General features: G+C 40.5%; 1 protein-coding gene across 2 annotated transcripts in view; it reads left to right on the top strand.

Annotated features, from left to right (window-relative positions):
* Window positions 1–3529: 3529 nt before the first annotated feature.
* Window positions 3530–26384, top strand: part of LOC306784258 (glutamate receptor 2-like) — a gene marked incomplete at its 5' end in the record, with an annotated part of 44044 nt that continues 21189 nt past the window's right edge. Inside the window, 16 exons of one of the 2 annotated variants that reach the window (XM_079278146.1) lie at window positions 3530–3632; window positions 11072–11212; window positions 17121–17360; window positions 17631–17752; window positions 18839–18913; window positions 19197–19250; window positions 19375–19533; window positions 20097–20264; window positions 20984–21088; window positions 21227–21334; window positions 21765–21828; window positions 22254–22396; window positions 22537–22752; window positions 23534–23688; window positions 25000–25198; window positions 25551–25798. In XM_079278146.1, coding sequence (XP_079134272.1) covers window positions 3530–3632; window positions 11072–11212; window positions 17121–17360; window positions 17631–17752; window positions 18839–18913; window positions 19197–19250; window positions 19375–19533; window positions 20097–20264; window positions 20984–21088; window positions 21227–21334; window positions 21765–21828; window positions 22254–22396; window positions 22537–22752; window positions 23534–23688; window positions 25000–25198; window positions 25551–25798 — 2300 coding nt within the window. The remainder of the gene's footprint in view (window positions 3633–11071; window positions 11213–17120; window positions 17361–17630; window positions 17753–18838; window positions 18914–19196; window positions 19251–19374; window positions 19534–20096; window positions 20265–20983; window positions 21089–21226; window positions 21335–21764; window positions 21829–22253; window positions 22397–22536; window positions 22753–23533; window positions 23689–24999; window positions 25199–25550; window positions 25799–26384) is intronic. The other variant, XM_079278147.1, reaches the window with a different exon arrangement.

The raw sequence follows: 26384 nt of genomic DNA, 5'->3' as shown, positions 1-26384 counted from the left end.
AAATGTATGAACCACAAGGCAAATACAGCACCCTGTATTCTGAGTATTTTTTAAGTATGTCTTTCCCAGGGGCATTGTGTTTTTGAGCAGCTGTTAATTGTGGCTCCTGTAAAATCTAAATGTTTCTTCAATTAAATCCCAAGCCTGAAAGATTGAGAAATTAGTTTCAGCCAGGAGTGTGTACCAGTAACTTATACTGATGATAGCGCAAGTAGGTAGTATGAATTTAATTTAAAAAAAGGCTATTTTAATGAATGGAAAAGGAAAGGTCAGAGTCAAAGATCTATCCTCATAAAGGTGACGGTGAAACAGAACAATGGTGTTCTTACTTGCAGCAGAGGTGGTAGAAGTACAAATATCTTTTATTGAGTAAAAGTAAATACTGCTCTAAAAATTCTCTGTTACAATGAAAGTCACACATTCAAGATTTTCACTCAATGACAAAATCAAATATTTGATGAATAAATAAATAAATATCCTCTGATTTCATGTTTTGTTATTTTTCCATCTTTAACCCTTAATGTTTCTGAGTAAATGTATTATGACAGGCTGAACACACGTGAGCCGTCCTGTGTTAAACATCACATTGCAATGATTTGTGGGTTCCCTAAAGTCTGCATCTAATGCTGACTTACAGCAAGGGTAAAGGGCTCAAAATGTCTGCCAGAGAGCCCTCAAACACTCAATGATTTGACTAAACCCTCACGGACTTTGCATGAGTCCGTGAAGGTGGAGATTGATATTGGGCCGTATAAACACATACAAGCCCTCACAGCCTCTCACACTCAACCACTTACCAGGTGACGTCAGTGAGTCCTTGAGGATTCAGGGTTTGAGGCTTTAGGGGGGGGCATTGGGACTGGGCCTACTTCTTGGTTCCACCATGTTTGGGGAGAGGGTGGGGAGGAGCATATGTCCGATTTGAATAAAATATGTTTTCATGAAGCTGGGAGTTGAATAGATGTTTGACTCTTTATTTGCCTTTACAATTTGAGAATGAAATTGTGTACATTGTAATATCTGTTTGGCAAAATTATCTTTTTAAATGTATGTACTGTATTTACAGTATGAAGTGGTTTCCTCAAGTGCTGGTTTAGTCCACTGCTGTTACGTACAGTTTATATAACGGGTGGTTGTGTGTCGTGGTGGCTAAAATAAGTTTTACTGACGTCCCCATCCACAGCAGTACTTTACTTTGCCACCTTTCTGCTTCTCCAATCCAGGGACGTGCCAACCGTCATCTGTAGGCAGCCTACCTCAATAAACCCCACTTCGTAAGACCCAGACTATCCCTTAAAGTCAACAAATCTGCCAATGTGGGGATGGTCTGGATATTTGGATTTGGACTTTGAAACAACTGTGCTGAAAATGGTTCGGCATTGTTAATTATTTCAGTCAGTCACTAGGTGACATCTGTTGATCAAACCTTGTTACTACATTTGAATGGAAAGACTAAATGGAAGACCTCATGATGAAAGTGTGAGGCAAAAGGTCAGTGAATTTAAGTGTAATCCTTGATATTTTGTTGGATGAAATGTATGTTAACTGAGTAAAGTCCAACTTCAAATTTTGTGACAGGTTTGCAGGCACATCCCATCTTACACCACATGTCCCAGACACATTATGTGACATGACAAGGCCTTGTGACTTTTGCAATGTTAATTAACTAAATTGACATTTTGCTCTAACAGCTGATGCTGTGTTGAATAGTTTGCTTTGAGCAAAACCTCACTTGGCTGAAAAATCATTTTGCCTCCTCATTCATCCGAGTACATAGGCGTATATAACAGATCGTAAAATAATACTGATTATAAAATGAAGTAGGTAAGATTGAAGGTTGTACTGAGGTTGTACTGACATGAGGTTGTGCTGACATGTAGCCAAAACAAGTCCCATTCTTCCTCATAAATGCTTCTTGACAGCTGCATGGCACGTGTGGTAGGGCTATGCCTCCCTGCATTCTGGTTGTTTAGGTCTAAATCTGCTGTGATATCTTTCATCAGTGCTTGCCTCTAGGGCTTGTTTCCTATATATTTATGACCAAATATGCATTGTTAAGAGAATGATCAAAAGATCAATTGAGGTTATTTTCTTAGACTTGATAAATCCCCTCCAGAGCCACAGAATACTCGTCATGATGACTAAACTGACTTAGATGTATCTCTTTAAATGTGTGAAATCTGTGGAAATCCACTTTAAATGTTCAGAATAGCTGAAGTTGTTTTTAAGATACTTCGATGACAGTATTTTACGTTTTTTACACTCACTTATATATGAAATAAATCAATATTTTCTTTTGCATCTGAAGAGCAAGTCCTTTTTATTTATGATGGATGTATAAAATAAAGGATTAACATGAACCATAATTTAGCAGTGCAATATAGTCATCATTAAAAATAAATGACTCACTTCACACCAAGCACAGACGTTAGGACACCATCTGCACAGTACAGTGTAATTTCGTCAGGTTCTGGGCAAACACAAAAATCTAAGTTGAAGACATAGCTTGCTACTTAACTTAAAACTTCTTTGTCTTTGTTTCAACATTTCTGGAAGTGGAAAAGTAAGTAAGATGTTTATCAGTCTCAATGAGAAGCATCACAGGTGATAAAGAATCAAGTGGTCACAAGGTCCACATACACTACACGGACAGAAGATCATGTACTAATTCATAAGTTGAGAGTTGGAAATAACACAGGGAAAGGGAACATGAAGGCCCATATGTGATATATTATGCTACAGCCAGACAATAGTTTACATCAAGAGGAATTTAATGATAGAAAACAATGATGACTAAATTAATAATGCAAATGAATCCATTCAGCTTTACACTATAGCCTCCTGTATTTAAAGGTCTTAGGTGTATCTGGTTTTATTTTTCCTTGGAGAGGAAGAAACAACGTGAAAGTAATTGGGTTATTTTTTTTATATTTATGAGTTATTACATCTATATATATAGTTGTTATATATATATAGGTATTACAGTTTTTTCTGTTGTCATCGGACTAGAAAGGGGATTTGTGTGTACATACGTCATACTATTTTTTTATTGTTATTATTTATTATTATATGTATTATGTCACTGTATAACATCCAAGAGGCCAAAAGAGACCTAAGTGGCTGCCTACTCACTGCTGTGTGATATCAGGTAAAATCAATAGTTACATGAAAGATGATACAAATGGAAGGCTATACGTGATAGTCATGCAGTATGAATCTATCATGCTTCCGCTAATGTTAACGTACTGTACTGCTATTCCTGCAATCCTCATTTTGGTCTCATAAACGCTGTTTTGCGTCTCGCAGTCGGCTGCTCTCGGTTCCTTCTCGTGTCTCATCGGTATTCCTGGGCAATCCTCGGCGCGCGCACCCAGTCCAGCAGCAGCAGTAGCGGCACGCGCATCTCAGGAGAGAGGACAGGGCATCTGCAGAGCTCAAGACGCTTCTGAGCGAACCTGGAATGACGCCATGAGCTCGCATCGTGTGTGATGAAGGTAATGTTCTGGTAGGAACCTGCTGCCGTAGGCTGATGTGGCGTCGCGCGAGGAGCCTGAACACGACCATGAAGCTGCTGCTTGTGGTGACACTCTTATGGCGCGAGGCGTTGTGCGGATCTCCGAGCGTCCAGATCGGTAGGATTCTCTTCTCTGCCATCGCCCCACCGTTCTCATCATCACCTCTCCCGTTCACCCGTCTCTCTAAATTTATTCTCACCGTTCACTTTTCTCCTTCACCCGTTAATCGTCCCCCGTGTCTTCCTCCTGCTAAAATGGGCCCATCTCATTGCTGTCCTCCTTGTGCCGCTCTTAGTACTGAGAGGCCTCCTGGCTGTACCGCGGCTGCTGCAGTGTTCTAATTATGTCACCATTTTCATCTTTTGTATTTGTGTATGTGCTTGTATGCGCGTTCATCTTACTACCAGTGGAGCGTGTGGTGCGTGCATATGTGCGGGCTTTGTTTGTCTTCAAGGTGTTGCTTGCACAGCAGACTGGCACACTGCTAAAACCAGGTGAATCCACAATGATTCAAATTCGACACTTCAGACGTATTTCCTGAGCTCCATTCTTTGTTGGACTGCATACAACCCCTGAAACAATGTGTTGGATTTTCAGCCCTATGCCATTGCATTCAAATATATTCATAGTCTATAAGTAGATGCACAATTACTTTAATTTTCAGTCATTTCACATTAAAGGGGTTGTCAAATGTCATTTATTTTCTCATGAAAATACCCAAACTTATAATTAATTGATCACATTATAAAGTACTGTGTCTCCAAAGCCTTATGTGCCATGAACCCCATGAGTCCAACATATGTTAATAAGACTTTGTCTCCATTGAAGATGTAACAGATGTGGACCGTATCTTTTTATTGGATACAGCTGCAGCGCATATAAGGTTGCCAGCCATTGAGTTGTGTTGGGCCAAACTTATATAGAACTATTGATTCATGCCAATCAAATGAATAAAAAAAACACCTGACAAAGGATTTGAAAACCACTGGTTCAAATCAAATAGAAATAAAATGCTACTGCGACCTACTATGTATGCGTAAGAGTTGCTCACAGAGAACCCATGGGTGCACAGCCGTTTGAGTATAAATCAGTCATGAGAGTCTACAGCAGGGGTCAGTCATAGGCGGACCGCGGTCCGGGTCCGGACCCAGACGCCGTTGTATCCGGACCTGGACCTAAAACCGATGGATAATTGAGAATTATTACATTTTGACGGATCACTTCTATTTTAACAAGCGCAGCTTTTCTAGCCTTTACGGTACTCGTTCAGCGGTGCAGGAAACACACCGACCAATTACATGTGTTGTAAATCACATCACGTGGTGCTACTCAGCCAATCAAATATGTGTATTCCAATAAGGATGTGGTCAGAGGGACCAGACCCTTTAACCAAGAATGGACCGACTCTTAAATGTCCATTCTTCCCACGGGCAGTTTAAAGCCAGTGTGTCTCACATGTTCAGAGACTGGTGATTATTCAAAGCAGCAATGTGAAGCGACGCTAAAGAGACAAAGCACAAATATTTTGAGCAAACGTACCCACTCGCATCCGAAACGAAGTCACAGAAAATGAATCTAAGAGCCGAATATGATCAGAATCCGAACGCATGAATTCACTGCCCAACAATGATGTTACCAGAGAGGTAATGGAGCTGAAACAAGAGGCTTCAATAACCACGGACAAAGTCCTCTTATTAGAAGATGAGAAGAATATAATATGTTTTTTTATATAATATCGTGTTTTTTTTGGTTAACATCACTTCACACCTGAATGAACTGAACATAAAGCTGCAGGCCAAAGACAATTCAGTTGAATTCATTTTTTAAGTACTTCATTTTAGGAGTCAAAAGCTTTCTGTTATGTATTTTATTTTTTAAATCCAGCCCTTACTTTACTTGAAACATTTCTTTTTTATTTGATTATGTATTATTTATAATTCATCCAGTTAAATTTGAAAACTGATAATAAATATTGTTGATATTATTCAATTGAACTTTCTTTATTTGATTTGACAGTCAGTTGTGGACTACATACAGACGTTAATACAAGCTAGGCTGCTTCAATATGGGACTAAATCATATATCATCGATATTACTGTGATGCTCCGGACCTTTGCATGAGGACATTCTCTCTAACTGGACCTCGTTGAATTTTAATTGAATACCTCTGGTCTACAGCCATAGTGACTCTGAGGCTGCTCAGTCTTGTTTTGAGCTAAATGCTAACTTCAGGATGCTAACCACACCCAAGAGAATAGCATGCTTACTTTACTTACTTCAGGTCAGTGTCTGTGCTTGCTAATATTTGCTATTAGCATTAAACACAAAGTACAGCCGTGGCTGAGGGGAAGGTCATTCGTTTTGCAACTATTTGAAGATGGCCATATAAAAAGCTAAATGATTCCCAAAGGTATTGCAAATCGTCCTACGGGAAACATGAATGTCTACACCACATTTATTGGCAAGCCATCCCATAGTTGAGACTTTACAACTAAAGGTCACATATTGTGTGAAATGCACTTTTTCATGGCTGTTAAACATAAATATGTGTCCTAGGTGTGACAGAAAAGACCAGCCTCTCTTTTCTCCGGCTCCATCGATCAGAAAACGTGTAAAAACAAGCAGATCAGATTTGTCTCCTCTTCTGACATCAGATGGGGTTTGTATGCCCGATCCATGGAGTCGCTGCTGAATCCACCGCGGTCCGTCATTGTGATTTCCTCGCAATCATGACATAACCTGCTCACACTGGCCACGAGCAAAGCATGCCACTTGTTCTGTTGTTGGCCGCAAGAACCAACCGAAAGTATTTATGTAACTTACTCCCATCATCTGAGGATGTGAAGACCCAGTGGATTAACTTTATTTTTGAGGTGTTTTAGGTTTTTTTTTTCCTCACAAACAGGAAAACTATTTACACTACAAGTGCGAGTACAAAGCAAGATTCGCTTCACAACTTAAACTCAGGATGGATCTGTACCTGCCGTCTGTGACCCAACTTCAAACTTGGAAGCTGTAAGTTTTAAATCGCAAGAGTAGTCGTCGCCTTTTGTGAAACTTTGCATTTCACAGCATAAATATGGCGGTAACTGTCCGACAAGTAAAAATGTTTCAAGTGAAAAGATCTAAGTTACTCTGTGAAAAATGAAAACAAATCCCAGAGCACTTTTTATACATCAGTAAGTCCACCTTGAGTTAAGTGGACATGGTACAGGATAAAATAACTACGGTAAGCGGAACCGGTCTGACATTCATGATGATACATTGGACAGCTCCTACAGTAATCAATATACCATTACTTGGGTTACGTCTGTACGTTTATCCGGTGTCTTTTTACCAGAAATAAGAAACTGACTACTATTACGATCAAGGTTTCTTGCTCCCAATATTAGTCATTAAATATGGACTATCTGCTGATACAGAGTCACAATCCGATGCATCTATTTTCCTAAAAAGTACAGCTGATTAGTGCACACTACATTAAAGTTATTAAAATCCAGTCAATGTACATGCTTGACAATTGAATAGCTCTGCATTACAGCTTGGATACAAAATTGATGTTTGTATCCAAGCTGTTCCGTAATGTTTTTTACTTCCACTTTTTACAAAATGAAGTATAAAATCACAAACCTTCTCTGTAATATTTTTGGACTTGTCGCTGTCTGTCTCCCTTTTAAAGTGTGCTCCAGTGTTTGTTGCTTCAGTGCAGCCTTTGTTGAATGAACTGTATACCGTTGATTGGTTTTTGTTGTTGTCTGTGCAGAATACATTCATAAATTACTCGTATTGGCTTTGTGCTCGCGGTGCTTTTGTTGCCCTTGAAGTGTGTTTGTGGTCTCCATTGGCTGTCTTTGAGAAACACCATGCACCATAGATGACAGCAAAACGAGACTATCACACTGAGCTGAAATGAAACAAGTGTACATAGATGTGGTAAATAACATAAATACACGGTCTCATATTGCATTTTGCTGTTTTCTTTTGCTGGTGTTTGAAGAAGGCCTAATCATGGCTGGAAATACAGACCACAGCAGAGAATCCCGGTATTGTCTCCACACACTAGAATCATCCATATTAGAACAATGATGCAATACCAACAATACCAACCCTGTTCCCTCAGGGAAAAATACTTATTTGCTTTCTTTCTGCGAGAGATCAGACGGGATTCTTGTGTCCTGGAGAGTTTGGAAGGAGGTATTGTTTCTGAAACCTTCAATTTCAAATATAGAGGAATTAGATATTTATTCAGAGAGTGCAGTTGGTGACGGTGTGGGCTTCATATTAGCTCTGACAGCTTGATGGAGTAGCAGCAGTGGGGCGGAGCTTAGCGAAGGGTCAATTTGAGTCCCATACAGACTTTCTGTGTATGGAAGTTTTTTGGAAGCTTGACTCATCTTGCCCTCTGTCCTGTGCCCTCTCCTCTCCTGCTCCCTAGCATGTACACTTTGCCTCCTCTTTTCTTCCTCATCTGTCCCTCCCTGATGTCTCCTGTCCTCTTCTATCCCTATGTTTGATCCATGGCCCCTCACTGTCAGGTAAACAAACACTTAATATGAATTACAGCATCTTCTGAAATACAGGTCAGTAGTCAAATATGGCCAACCAACATTTAAAGAAAGAAGCTCCACATGTCATTTTTACATTTGTGTATGGATTAATAAGCACACCAGATACAATGTGTTTATTAGTGAGCTTTTGAGCTGTTGCTAGGTGTATTTTATAATGGAGCCAGGCTGGAAGGTTTCCCCCTGCTTCCAGTCTTTATCCTAAGCTAAGCTAAAAACATCCTTACTATCTATCCGTACTTACCACAAGGACATGAGACTGTTATCAATCTACTTGTCTCACTTTCATGAAGAAAGCAAATAAACATGTCTTAATATTGGGGCATAACGTACAGCATTGTGACTGAATGCGTCACAAAGTGGCTGACAAATAAGTCAGCAGCTTCAATGTATTTCAAACAGCAACAGCACATATTACATAACAATAACAACAGCGACAAACATCAGGAGATACACAGTTACATTCATGCACACAAACGGTTCACATCACTACCTCTGCTTCTTTCCAGATGGACTGTGTGACATAATTGAACCACATCTTAGTACCAGGAATCAGTGGTGGAGGAAGTACTCCGATCTTTTACTTAAAGAAAAACTCTTTCTCTCAAACACACACTCACACACACAAATGCATGGGTTTCTGTGGGAAGAAATATGAATATTAAAACCAAATCCATACCCAACAAACGAATAGGTAGGTTTCCACTTGCACAGATATTTAGTCTTTGACCGTCAGAGTGAAGCACATTTTCTCCCACTGAATAAATGCAGAAACACACTGAGCAATAGGTAGGCTACATTACACTGGAGTTGCTAGGCAACAGCAAGAATCCTGTGACGACACTAATTCTCGCATGTTCCTGTAGAAAGTTAGAGATGGATCGTAATACAATCTGCATGGAGAAGGCGAACACTAAATGTGGATGCGCTGTAAACTACAGAGAGAGCTGTAAGAGAGAGAGCTGAATACATGAGCTGAGGCTCTGCACCATAACCTGAAGTGGATTATGAAATGATTCATTGAAAATGGGCTGTGTGGGTGCTCTATGGTTGATTACAGTACTTTGCCGCTTGTTTTAAATAGCCTCAAATGTGCCGATCTGAGCATGAGTGTATGTGGTGGGCATGTGTGCCTGACTGTATGTATGTTCGGTGAAACCCACTCAGTCCGCTCTTGATTTTGTTGCTAGGTTGCTGGTAATTTGGGTATCCATTTTTATATGGTGAAGAAGGCTGTTTTGACTGGACTGATTTATAATTGAATGGTGATGTGACGGGTTTTAGATAACCTGACACGGCAGATGGTTTGTTCACACAGAACCATCTGAGAAGCCGTCACTGGAATACCTGGCAGGTGATTGGACAAACCGTCTGTCAATCAAACTCTTATCAAAGCCAGTTGGGAGAAGAGCAAAAATATCCTTTGTATCAAGAAAAGTCTTCAGTCCCATTATTTGCTCTTCTTTCAATGAATAAATACTCTCCAGTTCTGATATAACTGAGGCTATTACTGCGTTTGTTAGTTCTTTAGGAGCCGCCATTGTTGTTTTGAATGAACAGTCTCCTCTCCGTGTCGTGGCGTCACACGCCTATACCACGCCCTTGCTGACAGTAGCTCCGTATCGGATGCTGATGACGTGAAGCCAGATGGATTTGTTGTGACAGAAACACGACCATTAAGTTGGGGCTGAAATGAAGAGAAGAGACGCAGTTCTTGGAGTAGCAACCAGCGGGAAGTGTTTTAATGCGCACATGGCAACATCCAACAAGTCCGATGTATTGGTTATTACAGCTCACTCTTGCAGTCTAACTTCAGCCCCTTATGTCACCTTCCACCAATTTCATTGTTCCTACTTAAACACCTCACCCCAATAATGTTCCTACAGTCCCATATTCTATAAAAACATTGACAGCAGGCTACGAGTGAAGGCGCCTACTTGACGTCCTGACAAAGTTAATGGCCGATTATTAATAGTGGCCTTGTTTCTGACGACAGAAGCTCAGTGGGCATGTTAAGACTTGTCAGTCACAGAAGCCCATAATTCTGCCTTCCCCTGAGTAGATACTCACCTTATATTGCCCCAGCTTCCCTACTCGGGGCCTAAGATTGTGTGTCTGGAAATATGACCTCATTCTGCCAGCTCCACCACAAGTGGTTCAGCTGAGCTGAGGAAGAATTGTATTAATTGATATCGATTTTTTTTCTTCCTCTGTTTGCAATTCAGTCTTCTTTTAAAAATAGTTATCAACGTGTATTGCGAGTCCCCCTGTGAACACATGTTGGCATGTTCTTACCGATCCGACAATACTCACTATATATGTCTCAGGATTCAAGATGGTCTCGTTATACAAGTGTGAAATGCTTTCGCTGGAAGGCTCCAAGAAATATTAAAAGTCATACAAAATATAATAAAACAACATACGATGACACATCAGTCACTCAGCTAACCACTCTGTCTCGCTGCAACATATATCTGCCTCTCGGCCAGTGGCAGCTGAGATGGGAAGATGAATGGATGGATGTCTACAAGAAATGATGAATTCCTCATTGCATCGATTCATTAATTTCTGTCAAGATTATTCTCAAACTGCTTTTGCAACATAACATTCTGTTTGTTTCTAGCCATCTTACTGCATGTTCCTCTGCATTTTCTTCCATCCATCATTTTTCTCGTGTACCTTCTCTTTTCAGTCAAAATTCTGCAGTAATGTGCATCGTTCTGTAGCACTAAGACTCCAGAGGTGTTTTCACGGTATTCACCTTACTCAAAGATGCCTCAAAGACAACCCCTTGGTGTTAACATTAAAAACTAAAATGCTGCGTGGGATCGTTACTGATTCTGGGGCAGAGTGGCAAAAGAATATGAGAGACAGCTGTGATACTGCTTTATTATGGTGTGCAGAGTAGTTACAACAGTGTATTATTGTTAATATAATTGATATTGTATAAATGTATTTCTAACCATGGTCTTGTTTGTGTGTCTGTCTCAGGTGGTTTATTTCCCAGGGGGGCAGATCAGGAGTACAGTGCATTCAGAATTGGCATGGTTCAGTTTGGGATGGCAGATTTCAGACTGACTCCACACATAGATAACCTGGAGGTGGCCAACAGCTTCGCTGTCACTAACTGCTGTAAGTATCTGTTTTAAAATCTTTGTCTGAACCCAGTTTGATAAATTCCAGATGTCATTATTGCAACAGAGAACAGTACAGAATACTGCAGGGTTTTTTGAGGCCGCTACCAATATCAATATTTAATCTGGTGTTATTCTATATTTTATCTTATTGTCAACAAATCTCATGATGAGACTCAAACCAATGTGTTATTGGCTTTGACGTCACAACCCTGTATGTGGCTCTCAGCCTCAAGTTCATCGGTTTTTGATGATCTTCAAAAACACCTCAGAAATATAAATTTCCGATGGATTTTCACATCACAACAGCGAAAACAGCACTGATAATCTTGATAATCTCTTTCTTAAAAAGAGACTGTTGTATAGAAAGTATGCATCGACGTATGTCCTCAACACTCACCCGACGAAACATGGCCGCCAATACTGCCACGCTGCATGTAGAGTGTGGGGACCACAGTGAGAGGGTCTCTTCCTGCCTGCCTATAGGCTATAGGACATGCACTCACAAAGCCCTTCCGCCAGGCATTTCTTGGATAGGGCTCCATCCCCGAAGCACACAAATAGCTGTTCGATGTATCTGATGGGGGCCGTGAATTCAACATAACATGCCAATGCACACACTAGGCAAAGCAGATGTAACATTTTCTCCCATTTCCCTGCATGAGGTGACGGACAAAAAGCATCCGGCTGTATAACCCTCTTTTAACATCTAAGACATATCTTTACCCATCATCAGTAGAATGCAGTGCATGAACTCTTGTTGTTTGTACACAATTGAGCACTGCATGCATGTGTGTTAGTGAGATGGACCCAAGCCACAGACCATTAACATTTATTTGGTGACATAAAGTTGTACAAAAAAACCCCCAAAATTTAGATTTTTAGATTTTTCTTTAACTGGGGCAGTGTAGAGTCATGTTACTTTTCAAATTCAGTAACTGTGGAGCAAAGAGCAGCAATGAGAACGAGGACTCCATGCATGCAGTATACTGGAGTGTGATGTAATGGTGGCCTGAGGCTCGAAGCTCTGCTATTTAAGTACAGAGTATTGTGATAGCAGTGAATGCATGCAGTCCTCTCTTTCTGCTGTCTACACTCTTGTTTTGCACCTGCTACAAATACATAAAGATGTTTGGGGAAACAGTTCTAATCAGGAATACCTGCATGTTACAGGTTCAACATTTTTAAAGGAAATAACATTTTCTACAGCAGCAACATAAAATGAGCTGCCAATGATGTGCTTTGAAGCTTTAATGAAGCTAGGGACAAGACGGGAGCCTCTATTTTGGTGTCGGTGCATGGTGAGGAACACAACTTCATATTGACATTTTACTTGGGGGCCACTGATGTTAGTTTCTTGACTGAGCTGGTTCGGCATGTTGGTGTGTGTTGCTTTAGTGAAGAGGTAAAATGTTAAATGGACTTGTACTTCTATAGCTCTTTTCTGGTCTTCCGACCACTCAAAGCGCTGAATACTACATATCATTCACACCCATGCATACACTGGTGGCAGGGGTTACAATGCAAGGTGTCACCTGCCCATCAGGACTAACTAACCACAGCAGACAGTAGCTTTTGGGAGCAATTTGGTATTAGCAAGTGTCTTGCCCAAGACACATCTACATGGAGCCGGGAATCGAACCGCCAATCCTGTGATTGAAGGACAGTAGCGTACTGCAATCTTGATGCCAAGAATGAGTGCGTCTTGTGCTGTCCACTGATGTTGGGCATAGTCGGGCCATAATTGCCCTTCGCTAAGTCCCGCCCCTCAAACGCGGCATCTGCCAGCTCCGGCCTGGGGTCGACAGCTATCCAGCTCTGTGCCATGAACTCGCATGCAATAGTTTCAGAGTTTCTTCCTTTTCAGGCTGGTTTTGTGGAGTTTGACCAAGTCGTGGTTAAACGTTGTACCTATAGGGCGAGTGTAATAGTGATACTTGTTACAGGAGGAGGTTGGAAGGACACATACGCTCCTACGTAAAAACCTGAGGAGCTGACGTTTGCATGAGTATGTTAACACATCATTAACATTAACAGGCACTTATATGCTATGCTAGCTACTGAAGGTATACTGAATACATATACAGGCTGTTTTTGCTTTGTAATGATTGCAACAGTGAATAAAGACCTCCCCGGCTTCACAGGAACAGTCTTGTTCCTCAATTTCATTGTCTTCTGTCTTCATGGCCAGGTCATGTGGTGGTTCACTTTTACCCTGTGATCTGTACGCTTTAGCTTCTATTTTTCTCTTTTAACCTGTTTTCACTGCTGAATCAGTTTGACATCCTGGATAATGTCCTTCAAACGCATACTGTAGACCTTTCAGTTTGCTTCTCTGCAAATTTGATAATGTTTTTTCAGGTATTGCAGCTAGTGGGCGATTGTGGCTAAGTGGAGAGCAGGGCCGTCCTTCAATCGGCGGTTCGATCCCCGGCTCCGCTGGTCGCATGTCGATGTGTCCTTGAGCAAACCACTTAACCCCAAAATTGCTCCCGTAGCTGTGCCTACGTGTATGAATGTGATAGAATCTGAATTGTAAGTTGCTTTGGATAAAAGCGTAAATGATTGAAATGTAATGTAGAGAAAGTGTGTGCTCCATGGCTTGATGGAGTAGCAGCAGGGGGTGGGGCTTAGCGAAGGGCCAGATGTACTTATGTGCACATCAAACTTTGTTTTTGATTGTTACTTATGTGTAAATGAGTGTTGGAGACAGACCCATGGAACACAGTTCACACAGTCCAATGACATATTGTAGGTCAATTAAAACGTCTCTCTCTTCTCATAACTCCCTCAAGACCATCCGTTCCTACCAATTCTCTCTCGGTCTTTCCAATGAAAATCAATTGTTACTGATGGTAATGACTGCGTGTGTTCTCCTCTTTGAGTCTGCCAAAGTGTTGCCTGGAGCGTTACAACTACAATATAGGTTGAGGTGATGGCTGTGATCACCATCAAGATGTGCTAGAGACATTTCAGGTTGAATTGTTTTGTGGTGCTTCCAGAAACGTTATTTTAAAAATGCAAGTTTCTTTTTGGATCACTACCAGCATCATTGCGGTGTAACTACTGTATAATATATGGACGTAGTCTCTGTGACGTCACCCATAGGTTACTGAAGAGCCGTAGGGAAGCTTAAAGTGGGTGGCTTCAGCCGTCGCAATCTTGGCCAAGATTGTCACATGCTTTAACACGCCTATCAACATATTTTTTTACGACAATGTATTTCTTCCCAGCCCTTAATCAAGTGTGCCACAGGTGCCCCAAGGTGAGCCAGGCCACAACATTGTCATATGTGCATCACACTGGGCAGGGCACACATGACTGTAAGTTGTGTGTGGCTAGTGTTGCTCATAACACGCATTCCCTTATTTTCTTTTAAGGACAATAAAAAATCGGCCTGATTTTTTTTTAAGCAATTCAACAATGTGATAAGGAGTAATATACCAAGTAACATTATAGAAGTTAGAAGAAGTTAAATTTCTTATTACAATCAGTGGTAGTAATGTGTTGTTGCGGCAATTGAATTGCTTTTTGCACTAGCACACTGGTGTAACACAAGTATAGCAATTACCTGTGTTCCTCTGCCACCAAACTGCTGGTCAAAATAATTAAGTCATGCAGCCTTGAAAATAAACGCCCCCTTGCCTCCCACACACACTCGCATTTGAAACCGGTCCAGTTCTGACAAAAGGCCTAATTCTTGAGCAAGTAGAGCACTTTTTCAGTTATCCACCTCATAATTTCCTCTAATAATAAGGACCTTCAAAGTTGGATATATTAGTTAAGCACACTATCGGTATGGGTCAACAAACAAGAAGGGGGGCAGTCCCCATTATTTCTGCTGCCATTTTAGATGGACTGTCAAAAATTGAATTACAATTATCTGACAAGTATGTTGTGACTCTATATTGTTGAACTATACATTAATATTCACACTGTATTCCAAAATATGTGCAGCTCCATGTCTCATAAATAGAGCAATGCATTATAAAAGACAACTGGTCATTGTTGAGCCATGTTCACATATCAAGATGTCCCCTCAAAGAATGACCTAATTTTCTGAGCAGAGAACATAACTGTATGCTCTACCACAGTACATAATGCACATGAATGCAATATTATACCCAGGGAGATGAAATTAGACTTTGTATTTATAGAGGAAGAACAAGGTCATTGAAGTAGGACAACCAAATATAGCTGTAGACAAAGGACTGTCTGTGTACACCCTTTAAATAAAAAAAGCACATATTACAGCAAATGTTAGCTCCCTTTGATATCATATAATACTGTAATAAATAGCCATCTTTTTCATCAGAGATCGGTGAGAATCACTTCTGACTTATGCTGGCATGCCTACAGAGCGTATTAACAATAGTGATAGAGCTGGGCAAAAATCGAAATAACCTGCATTGCCATACGTTTTTCCAACTGATTATATTTGAGAGTTGCACATGTCAGACAATCATTTTTAGCCATGCTAGCTCAAAGGATGGCAATGTTGTCTCTGTCTGTTGGTGGGTCTACCACTTTTGTCCTCACAAAAATATTTCTGCAATTATTAGATGGATTGCCATGAAATTGTATGCAAACAATTCATATTCCACAGATGAATTATAATAACTCTGATACTTGGAATTTTCATCCAGCAGGTCAAAATTCAATTCAGTCTAACACTTTGGATTCTGATTCTGATCAAATACATGCAACAGAAATAACATCGGCCTCGGCTGTACTTTGTGTTTAGAATTAATTAGTAAATATGAGCATGCTAACGAGCTAAACTATACTGGTGCACATTATACCTGCTAGACATCAAGCATCGTCATTGTGACAATGTTAGCATGCTGGTGTAAGTATTTAACTCAAAACAACTATGTGCCTAAATGCAGTTTAAAAGCCTGGCTGTCTATTTCTTTCAACGGGATAAATAAAGGACTTGTCGAGTTATATAATGAGGAACATTTAAGTGGTCCAAGGTGGCCAAACTGATCAAGACAATTCCACATTTTCCAAGACTGGACTCCCAGTCAACAGTGACTTGACTTGCCTTAACTTGTGACTTTGTTTTCCAGCATCTCACCTCTGTAAGACCTCTGTTGTACTAGTAATTGCTTTATTTTATAATTTAATTATTTATTTTCTGGTCTTTTTTTATAGCCTTTTCCTATTGTTGTTTGTCTTGCATTACATAACCGTTGTTAGTATTTTTCTAGCATGATGTTGCTTTGTAATGTGCTTGTTTCCTTTGTTACCTTTTTGAAAAGATAGAAATAAAAAATTGGAAAAAAGGCATCAAAGATAATGAAAAGAGTGTCTGTCATGTGCGTAGTATGTTGATGTGCATGGCGGTGTGAGGGGGACAGTGTATGGCAATGACAATATGATAGCTATACTCACTGTCACCTCTGTACTACCATCTCTATCAATACCTTATAATAATGACGACTATGATAATACTCAATGGGTCTTGGGCCGTCCCACAACTCACAGAAGGAAGCTTGCCTGCTGCAAGTACCAACCTCTTTTCCCTTTTGAACTGCTCCCAGGCCCAGCTTGAAAAGCCCATCATCATCCTCTCCAATTTGCCAATCAGAGCACATCTTGGTGTACTGTACACTAATACAATAATGACGTGGCGTTCCCAAAGATTCCCTTCTCGGGCCTCTTCTGTTCAACCTCTACGTCCTCCCGCAAGCTCAGATTCTGAAAAAAATATATTATTTAAAATATTTAAGGTTTAGCAGGTACGTATTATGAAGGCGTGGAGCACAAGGACAGAATTCCTTTTTCACTGCTTATGATTTTGTCTAAATCCTGCCAGCTCCCTGTGTCTGACTTTAATCCTCTCCGTTTGTTTGTCTCTGTTTAATGTTTTATTGAAATGTTTCTCTCTCTGTCTCTCCTAGTTTGTTCCCAGTTCTCTCGAGGTGTCTACGCCATTTTTGGCTTCTACGACAAGAAGTCAGTAAACACCATCACATCCTTCTGTGAGACACTACATGTCTCCTTCATCACGCCGTCTTTCCCAGCAGAAGGAATGAATCAGTTTGTTCTCCAGATGAGGCCAGACATCAAGGGGCCGCTAGTTTCACTAGTTGAGTACTACAAATGGGAAAGGTTTGCCTATCTCTACGACAGTGATCGAGGTAATGGAAGTCTCATTGTTTGTCATATAGAGCATTGTGGTTTTAGTACTGTTGCTTAAAGCTATACAATTATATTAGTCTATACATTGTTTGGTGTTTTAGGAAATTCCTACACAGAATAACTTCTATAATAACACAATTGCAATTAAAAGGACCCCTTGATATTGTTTTTGAAAGAACCAAGATGGATGCTGAGTGAAACTGACTGATAATTACTGGGTTGTATTTCTGATTTAGCTGCAAAAAATGTCGAATCGTTTGTGTGTGCAGGTCTTTCTACTCTTCAGGTAATACTGGACACTGCAGCAGAGAAGAAATGGGTTGTCACAGCAATCAATGTAGGAAACCTCAAAGATGAGAGGAAGGATGAAGCCTACCGCTCTCTGTTTCAGGTACTGATATTCTGTTCATGCAAAGCACTGCACACTGTTGGTACTCACACCACATTTGTAAAACACCAAGATAAACAGGGGAAACATTCAGGGGATGTGTTTTTTGGTTGGTATAATCCTCTAACTAATGTGAAGCTAAATTGCGAAGGAATAGTCCATACCTCGAACAATGATGTCATGTGACAATTGGCCATTATGGGCTCTTTACGGGTATGGAACTTTTCAGAACTTTTTGGGGGATTATTGCTCTCATCTTTATGAACACATACGATTATCCCCTGAGAGAAAGTCCCCCATGTTGGATGTTGTACGTTGGTGCACAGAGGTGCAAGGGCCTGTTCGTCTCTGCTTGCAGGTTTAATTAACTTTTAGGTTCTGTGAAAATGTATTTAGAGACAGTTGCGAGACACTTACACAGTTGTTAATTAACTTCTGAAGAACCTGCAAATGGATATGACATCGAAAACTGAAGATATCGAGATGGGTGGAGATAATGAGCAATCAGTTGTTGATTTCGAGAGGACATTGATTTGACCATTTTTTATTTATTATTAGAAAGTTTAGTCATGTTCAGGTAACCTGTTGTGCGCTACGTAAAAACAATTGGGTACGTTAGAAAACAATTTGAGTTGATTAATTGATCATTGACAAATTGAACAGTCTCCATTTTACATACAATCTGTACCAGATGACACCGTCCTTTCCAAGAACCGTCTTAAGAAATAACAGCTACATGTCAGTTCCTTAATTATCAATATACTATGGGACCTGTGAAATACAGTGTTACCGACACATTGTGCTGTGGGGTGAAGGACTTTTTCAGTTCTTGGTTTCTTTGATTTTGGGGAGGTCTACATTGGTGGTTACCCAATTTAAGTGACAAAAATAGCACGAAAAACTCAGGCACAGCTTCCAAAGTTTGTTATTGACCTGGCCTGCGGTGGGATGACTCACTCTACTGCAACTCCTCCGACTGCCAGCCAAAACTTCACTACGCCTCAGGGAAATACCACTTGGTGTTTTCAGAGCTATCTTCCATGCTGCAGGCCTGCACAACATGACATTTAATACCTATCTGTTTTTTAGGACCTGGAGATCCGTAAGGAGCGACGCATAATCCTGGACTGTGAACAAGACAAAGTCAAAGACATCATGGAGCAGGTTGATTCCAGTCTTTTCACGACTACTATTATAAGTAATAATATCCATCCATCAACAAGAAAGCTTCTTCTACCCTTTCAACGTCCTATCGATTCATCCTCTGGAGTTTATTATATCTCTGGAATGGAATGTACTTTTGTACTTTATAGGAAGATACGAATAGGGTTGGGTTCTCATTGCTGATCATTTTATTCATCATTTTTAAATTAATATAATTTTTTTATTTTCATGACAGTTTTACAGTAATATAGTATTGACACAGGTTCTACTCTCTTCCCATCAGGTGATCACTATAGGCCGCCATGTGAAGGGATACCACTATATCATCGCTAACTTGGTGAGTATCCCTCTGCCTCTGATTTTACTATATATACACTATTATATATTGGTTCTTCTGTAGCTGATCTGCCGCCAGTAGGGGAGCACAAACCTGCGGCTAAGCATGATCTTTCTTGATCCAGGGTTTTGTAGATGGCGACCTCTCTAAAATCCAGTATGGAGGTGCGAATGTGTCTGGGTTCCAGATAGTCGATTTTGATGATCCTGTGGTGGCAAAGTTTGACCAGCGATGGGAAGCCCTTGAAGAGAAGGAGTATCCTGGAGCTGATGCACGGATCAGAGTAAGATTTGAACGTTCATCATCAGTTCATAGGCTGGTTTGAATTAGTTTAAATTGTTTCCGGGTGATTTGTGTGCATGCATGTAAACATAGTTTACTATCTTTACTTTACTATTACTTTTTATTGAAACTGTTGTGCTAATTTTGCCCTAAAGTTCTTAAAGAGCTGAGCTCTTTCTCAAATATTAATCTTCAGGTTCCCAGCTATGTGGCGTCTACTATTGACGAGCTATCTCCAACCGAAAGATCCCGTCACTCCTAAAGAAATACTAAAATGCATCTATGGTAAAGAGTGGTGGTGTGGAAGAGGTTAACATCCTTTACGTTTGGAAAATTCATGATCTTGACAAGAATTGTGTGGGTTGGACTTTTGCTAGCAACTCATTGTTTTTGTAATATTGAGTTGCCAGAGCGACAGATGCAGTTTCTCAGGTCATAGTACTCACAGTGGACGATGGCTTTCAAAATGTTAACCAAATGTCGCCATATTCCACACAGCCTCACCGCAGGCAGCATGTTATAGAGGTAATAGTGATTTTTTGCCAATGTTTCTGTGTCTTTCAGTATACCTCAGCCCTCACCTATGATGCTGTCCATGTGATGACGGAGGCGTTCCGCTTCCTTCACAAGCAGAGAATAGACATGAGTCGCCGTGGCAACACTGGAGACTGTCTGGCCAATCCAGCGGTTCCCTGGGCACAGGGGGTGGAGATTGAACGTGCCCTCAAACAGGTAACCATGGATTAGAATGAATATAAACCACAGTTGCACCCCCTCTAGACTACAAGCATATCACCCCCATTTTTGGGGACTGGTCCTTTTAACTAGACAGTGTCTCCGTTTGAGTTTAACCGAGGCTTAAGTAGTAATAGTGGTGAGCCTTTATGCTGCAGACTATGGGTTATGAAAACAGGGAGTAGGGAGCAGAAATGATTCTGTGTCTTGATTGCTGGTGGAAAGCTCAGATGTCCAGGATATAAGGCTGCGTTCAGCAGCCCTCTCACTCATTTTAATGGGGCCGCTGCATTGGCGCAGCAGGGCTGCCCGTGCAGAGGGCTGCAGGGGAAAGAAAGACAGGGTCATCCAAAGCAAAAAACCTGGTTCACCATCTTCTGGCAAGGCACGGTGGTGGACAATCAAATAGATGTAAGTTCACATTCCTGGTAGACTACTTAGTAATGTGACAACATTAGAACAAAGGATGAATTGACTGTAGCCGTGATAACTTTCCAGAGTTGTAAAATCTTGTCTCATAGCGTTATAAACAGCTGTACAGTGCTTTGGTGTCTGATAAACCAAAAGGGCACTTTTTATACATAAAATATCTTTCTTATTTTTCTTTAAATTCATTGAGATGCAGGGAGTGATTTATATAGTGAAACTCATCTTGAACATGTGTGTGAACTTCAATGAAATCTAGAATGTGTGTGTATTTGTGTATTTGTGTGTAGGTGCGTGTTGATGGTTTAACAGGGACCATTCAGTTTGACCAGTACGGAAAGAGAATCAACTACTCAGTGACAGTCATGGAGCTGAAGCCCACTGGACCTGTTAAGGTAACTGAGGAATCAATTTGGCATCATGACTATAATTCTAGCATAGCTATGTGACATGTATGTAACCTATGTGTGTGTGTGTGTGTGTGTGTGTGTGTGTGTGTGTGTGTGTGTGTGTGTGTGTGTGTGTTTTTTTAGATTGGCTATTGGAATGAGGTGGATAAAATGGTAGTGACGAAGTCAGACATTTACCCCAACGACACCATGGGAATGGAAAACAAGACAGTCATCGTCTCAACTATACTGGTAATAAACACATGAATGACACTCAATGTGAATGTGTGGGCCAACTGAAAAAAACACCCAAAAATGTAACAGTCAAGGTGGAAATAACCAAATGTACACAAGCTCAAACATGAGTCTAACTAGGCCTCTAAAGTTCAGTGTATTCATGATGTATTCTGTGAAGGTGTAGTCAAAGATAAAGCACCACTACGATGGATAATAAAGTTGTATTTTATTTTTGTGTCGTAAATGACCAAGTAAGTGCTGGAACAGAAAAGGACAAAAGCTTGGGATTTATAAATGGAAAGACAGTATTTTCTGTATTCAATATGACAAAAGAGAGTGAGTTAACATTAGTCATATGGAAAACACATCATAATACAATAAAGCATGTCATTATCACACATAGGAATAACTCTGCGTGTGCTTGTGCGTGTGTGTGCGCATGTAGGAAGCCCCCTATGTGATGATGAAGAAGAATTCTGAGCTGTTTGAAGACAATGACCGCTACGAAGGTATGTTTATATATACTCTATTGTGGATATGTGTTTATTTCTGAAATACCGAATTTCATTCACTTTTGTTTACCTGTTTATTGAGTTGTTAAAGCTACAGAAAAGGGGCTCTACACTCACATTTTTCCAGACCTTTATACTGGGCTCTCCCTAAAAAACACACAATGGTACTTCCACAATCTAACATAGCACCATCTATGTGCTGTGTGTTTTCATACAGTTCTTGCATAGTTAGGAATATAATGGTAATATACAATTTTTTAATTGTTGGATGTCATCATGCATGTCACCATTATCCCCAAGAAGTCTTGGATGGGACCAAGACTTGAACTTAGATGAACTTATTATGACGTATTCAACACTGTAAGCACTTCCGTCTGTGCATATGTGTGCGTCTTTTTTACTTATATTTTAACCGATGCTAGGTTACTGCGTTGACCTGGCTGCCGAGATTGCAAAGCACTGTGGTATCCGCTACCAGTTAAGAATTGTGGGAGATGGCAAATATGGAGCAAGAGATGCAGAAACCAAGATCTGGAATGGTATGGTTGGAGAGCTGGTGTATGGGGTAAGATTTAAAACACATCTAATGTTTAATGAACATTCAGTTTTTCTAATGTTGAAAGCAGCAGTGAGGGTTCATGTTGCTTCATGTCACCTGTTTCCATTGAAAATAACTCTCTCACTCGGCCTTTGTCTTCCCAACAGAAAGCAGATATAGCCGTTGCTCCTCTGACGATCACTCTTGTTCGTGAAGAGGTGATAGATTTCTCCAAACCCTTCATGTCTTTGGGAATCTCCATCATGATTAAGAAGCCGCAGAAATCTAAACCAGGAGTCTTCTCCTTTCTGGACCCACTGGCCTATGAAATCTGGATGTGCATTGTCTTTGCCTATATTGGAGTTAGTGTTGTACTCTTTCTGGTAAGTCAGTCTGTTTTGTAGAGATGTGTTTTGTTACCACCAGAACTGTCCGGTACTCTGCTGTCACCACGGCTGTCAGAGTTTCTTAATGTGTGTGTGTTGTGTGCATGAGTATTCTGCTGAGAATGTTCTATTGAAGCTTAAGAATAAGATTCAGAATCCAGTAATCCGTATAACGTATTGCTTACAAATTGAGTGTATGTGTTCCATAACACGGAGGCGAAATTGATGAAATCATGTAAAAATATTGCTGAACTGCTTAGACAATCTGTAAGAGCCTGCATTTCATCTACAACCCCAATTTCAGATTTTGATGCAGATCCATAACCAAAACTCCTAAAATCGAACAGTGCTAAATCCAACTTGTATTGCATTGACAATGTAAGCAGCTCTTCATAGGTTTGCCTAACTGGGTTTTATAAGAAAAGCTGGAACGCAGTAAGAGAATCCAGTTCCACATCAGCCAAAACGCTTTATTTCTCGTTTTACTCCCTCTCTTCCCCTCTGGAGCTCTCTGTCCTTACAGCAACCCCGAGGGATACAATTACCATGGATGAACATAAAATCTGTTACAGTAATAAACAATATGACAACATAATTAACATAATATTATGTTAATATATTATATTACCACTAGTGTCTGACAGGCTGTGCGCAATTTACTGCCGAGCCGAGACCGTCAACATGAAGGAGACCTATGTTCAGTAGAGGTGTGTGATTGCATGTAGGTACAGCTCAAAGTGGAAATTCAAAGCTTTGAATTATTCTTTTTTTCTTGTAGGTATCCAGATTCAGCCCCTATGAGTGGACGCTAGAGGAGCCAGAGGATGGAGCGATGCCACTGACAACTGAATCCAACAATGAGTTTGGGATCTTTAACTCCCTTTGGTTCTCTTTGGGTGCTTTCATGCGGCAGGGTTGCGACATCTCACCAAGGTTGGTGTGGCAGTTAAAGTTAAAGGCTTTTCTTCAAATAATGTGTCGGTACTGATTTAATATACATGGCAGAGGACCAGTCTGATCAAACTGCCAACTATGACCATGTGCGCCTCTGGTCTGTCAACTTATCCTCAGTTTTGACAAGACACCTGTTCTTCTCTGCATTTGTTAAAAGTTGAAGAGCCAAAACATAAAAAATCTGTTAATTGAAACCAAAAGAAGAGGTGTTATTTTTACATATAAACAATTTATGTGCTGCCTTCAGGTGCAAATCCGTCGTCTGTGAATGATGTTTATATGCAGCTATTTTGTATTTTAAAATACACTTTGGATGACGTGCTCTAAACATTACAGTCACTGACAACATCTTCCAGTGCAGGGAACACAGTGTTATTATAACCTGCAGAGGTCATACCCTCATGACTTTGACACCAGGACTGTGATCCACATTGTATGTCATGTTCAAGTCAGTGTCAGTGCTCAAAGTGAGCCGGTACTCACCAGTACGAGATGCTTTTGATTTAAAAAAATATAATTTTATAGGGAAAACATCTCCATAAGAATGAAATGTTCAGAAAAAGGCTGTGATATTTGTAAATAATACAATTAATATTTAACCAAAAGCAAATTTTGTCTTTACGCTTTTTGGACATTTGGAATTAAATTCTTTAATTGTTTTTAAATCTCCTTTTCTTTTGCCTTATGTTTTGATGCTTTTAATGGTTTTATGTGAAGCACTTTGAATTACCTTGTTGTTGAAATGTGCTATACAAATAAACTTGCCTTGCCTTGCCTTGGACAAAACAAGACCGCAAACGTTCTGTAACCTCAACCGAATGTTTTAGTTCCACAACTACCGTTTGCTTGACCTACACAAAGTTATTTGAGTTGCTTAAACAAAATTGTAGAAACAATCGTAGCCCTTTTTTATTTATTTTTATTTTTCCAAAACAAAAGTCAAGAGTAACAAGAGGAAGACGGGAACAGTGAATACAGACCAGATAACATGCAGAAAAAATAAATCAATAATGTAGAATAAGAGAACAAGGTAATGTTGGTTTGAGATGGGTGTGTGTCATAGTATAGGGTGACGTCTATAGGGTAGATGGATGTGAAAGTAAATAAATAGAATTTGAATAAATAAATGAATAGACATCAACTAAAAATAATGAAATCATTCTTCTGAACTCTGTACTCAACATCCTCCCAGCGCGCCCAAGAGTTTCTCATCTGAGTCCTGGAGTCATGAGACTGTAATAACACAACATAAGTGTAAAACGGCATACTTTGGTCTGTTTGTGTGTCCAGATCTCTGTCAGGTCGTATAGTTGGGGGTGTGTGGTGGTTTTTCACCCTGATTATCATCTCATCATACACTGCCAACCTGGCTGCCTTCCTGACGGTAGAGAGGATGGTGTCTCCCATCGAGAGCGCAGAAGACCTGGCTAAACAGACAGAGATCGCATATGGAACCCTGGACTCTGGATCCACCAAAGAGTTCTTCAGGGTAAGGACAAATACAAATGTGTTATTTCACAATGCAACAGAAGATACTACAATGGCTACACAAAAGTGTGTAAGTAGGTTTGCGATGGGCATTTCTGCAAACCATTTTCACTGTTCCGCCGATCAGTAGTCGGTTGTGGTAACACGCCAAGGCAGGAAATAGAGAGACTGACAGAAACATTGATTTGAAATATTGTTGAAGTTGTCTTTGTAAATGAGATTCATTCACCACGTTTATTAGGGCCTATCTTGAAGTAGCCTGTGGTCAATTGTATTACCGTGTACTTAAAAGTACCCAAGTTGCACAAATGAAGTTGTTGGATCTCATCTATGTCTGTGTCTCTCTTTTTTAGCGCTCAAAAATTGCCTTGTTTGACAAGATGTGGCAGTACATGAAATCAGCAGAGCCCTCTCCTTTCGTCAAGAAAACGTCGGAGGGAGTCTTGCGTGTCAGAAAATCCAAAGGGAAGTACGCCTACCTGCTGGAGTCCACCATGAACGAGTACATCGAGCAGAGGAAACCTTGCGACACTATGAAAGTGGGAGGAAACCTGGACTCCAAAGGCTACGGCATCGCCACGCCCAAAGGATCCCCATTAAGGTGGGTGGATCAGTATAACAATGCTAGCCAACCTGCACTGCCATGTACCATTCACACTACTAACCTGCTGCCTAGTAAATGTCCCTCTCCCCACTCACAGCTCATTTCCCCACTCTCAAAACTTTAAAAGAGACATTTTTAATAGTCAACTTACAGTTGAAAGTGGATTCAAAATGTCCCTCACTTAGTGCTCTGAAGCCTCAACAGTAATGATCAGAATACACTTGCTGACCACCTGCTTTAGTAGTCAGGTGGTTTTAGCCAGTGTGTGAGCTGTGGCTGTGCTTATGTGCAGCTCTGCTCAGGAAAATAAACCACCAATGGGGAGCAATGTAGTCTGGTCCCAAGCCTAAGTGCCAATTGGGTGTTGCAGTATGCGAGTGTGATGAATGGGGCATGGCGGCTTACTCGTTGTTATAATAATCCACCTACCCTGATGACATCATCTCAGTGGTTTGTATTTTTACCATGGTTACCACCTCTGACCAACGGCTAGTGGTGGTTGCCGTGACAACTGGGGGAGGGGCTGTTGAAAGTGTGACATTTCAGGTCTTAAAGAAATACTTCATCACAGAAATTCAAAAGG

Source organism: Melanostigma gelatinosum (assembly GCF_949748355.1).
Source record: "Melanostigma gelatinosum genome assembly, chromosome: 11".
Lineage (NCBI taxonomy): Eukaryota > Metazoa > Chordata > Actinopteri > Perciformes > Zoarcidae > Melanostigma > Melanostigma gelatinosum.
This window is presented reverse-complemented; position numbering and strand designations above follow the sequence as displayed.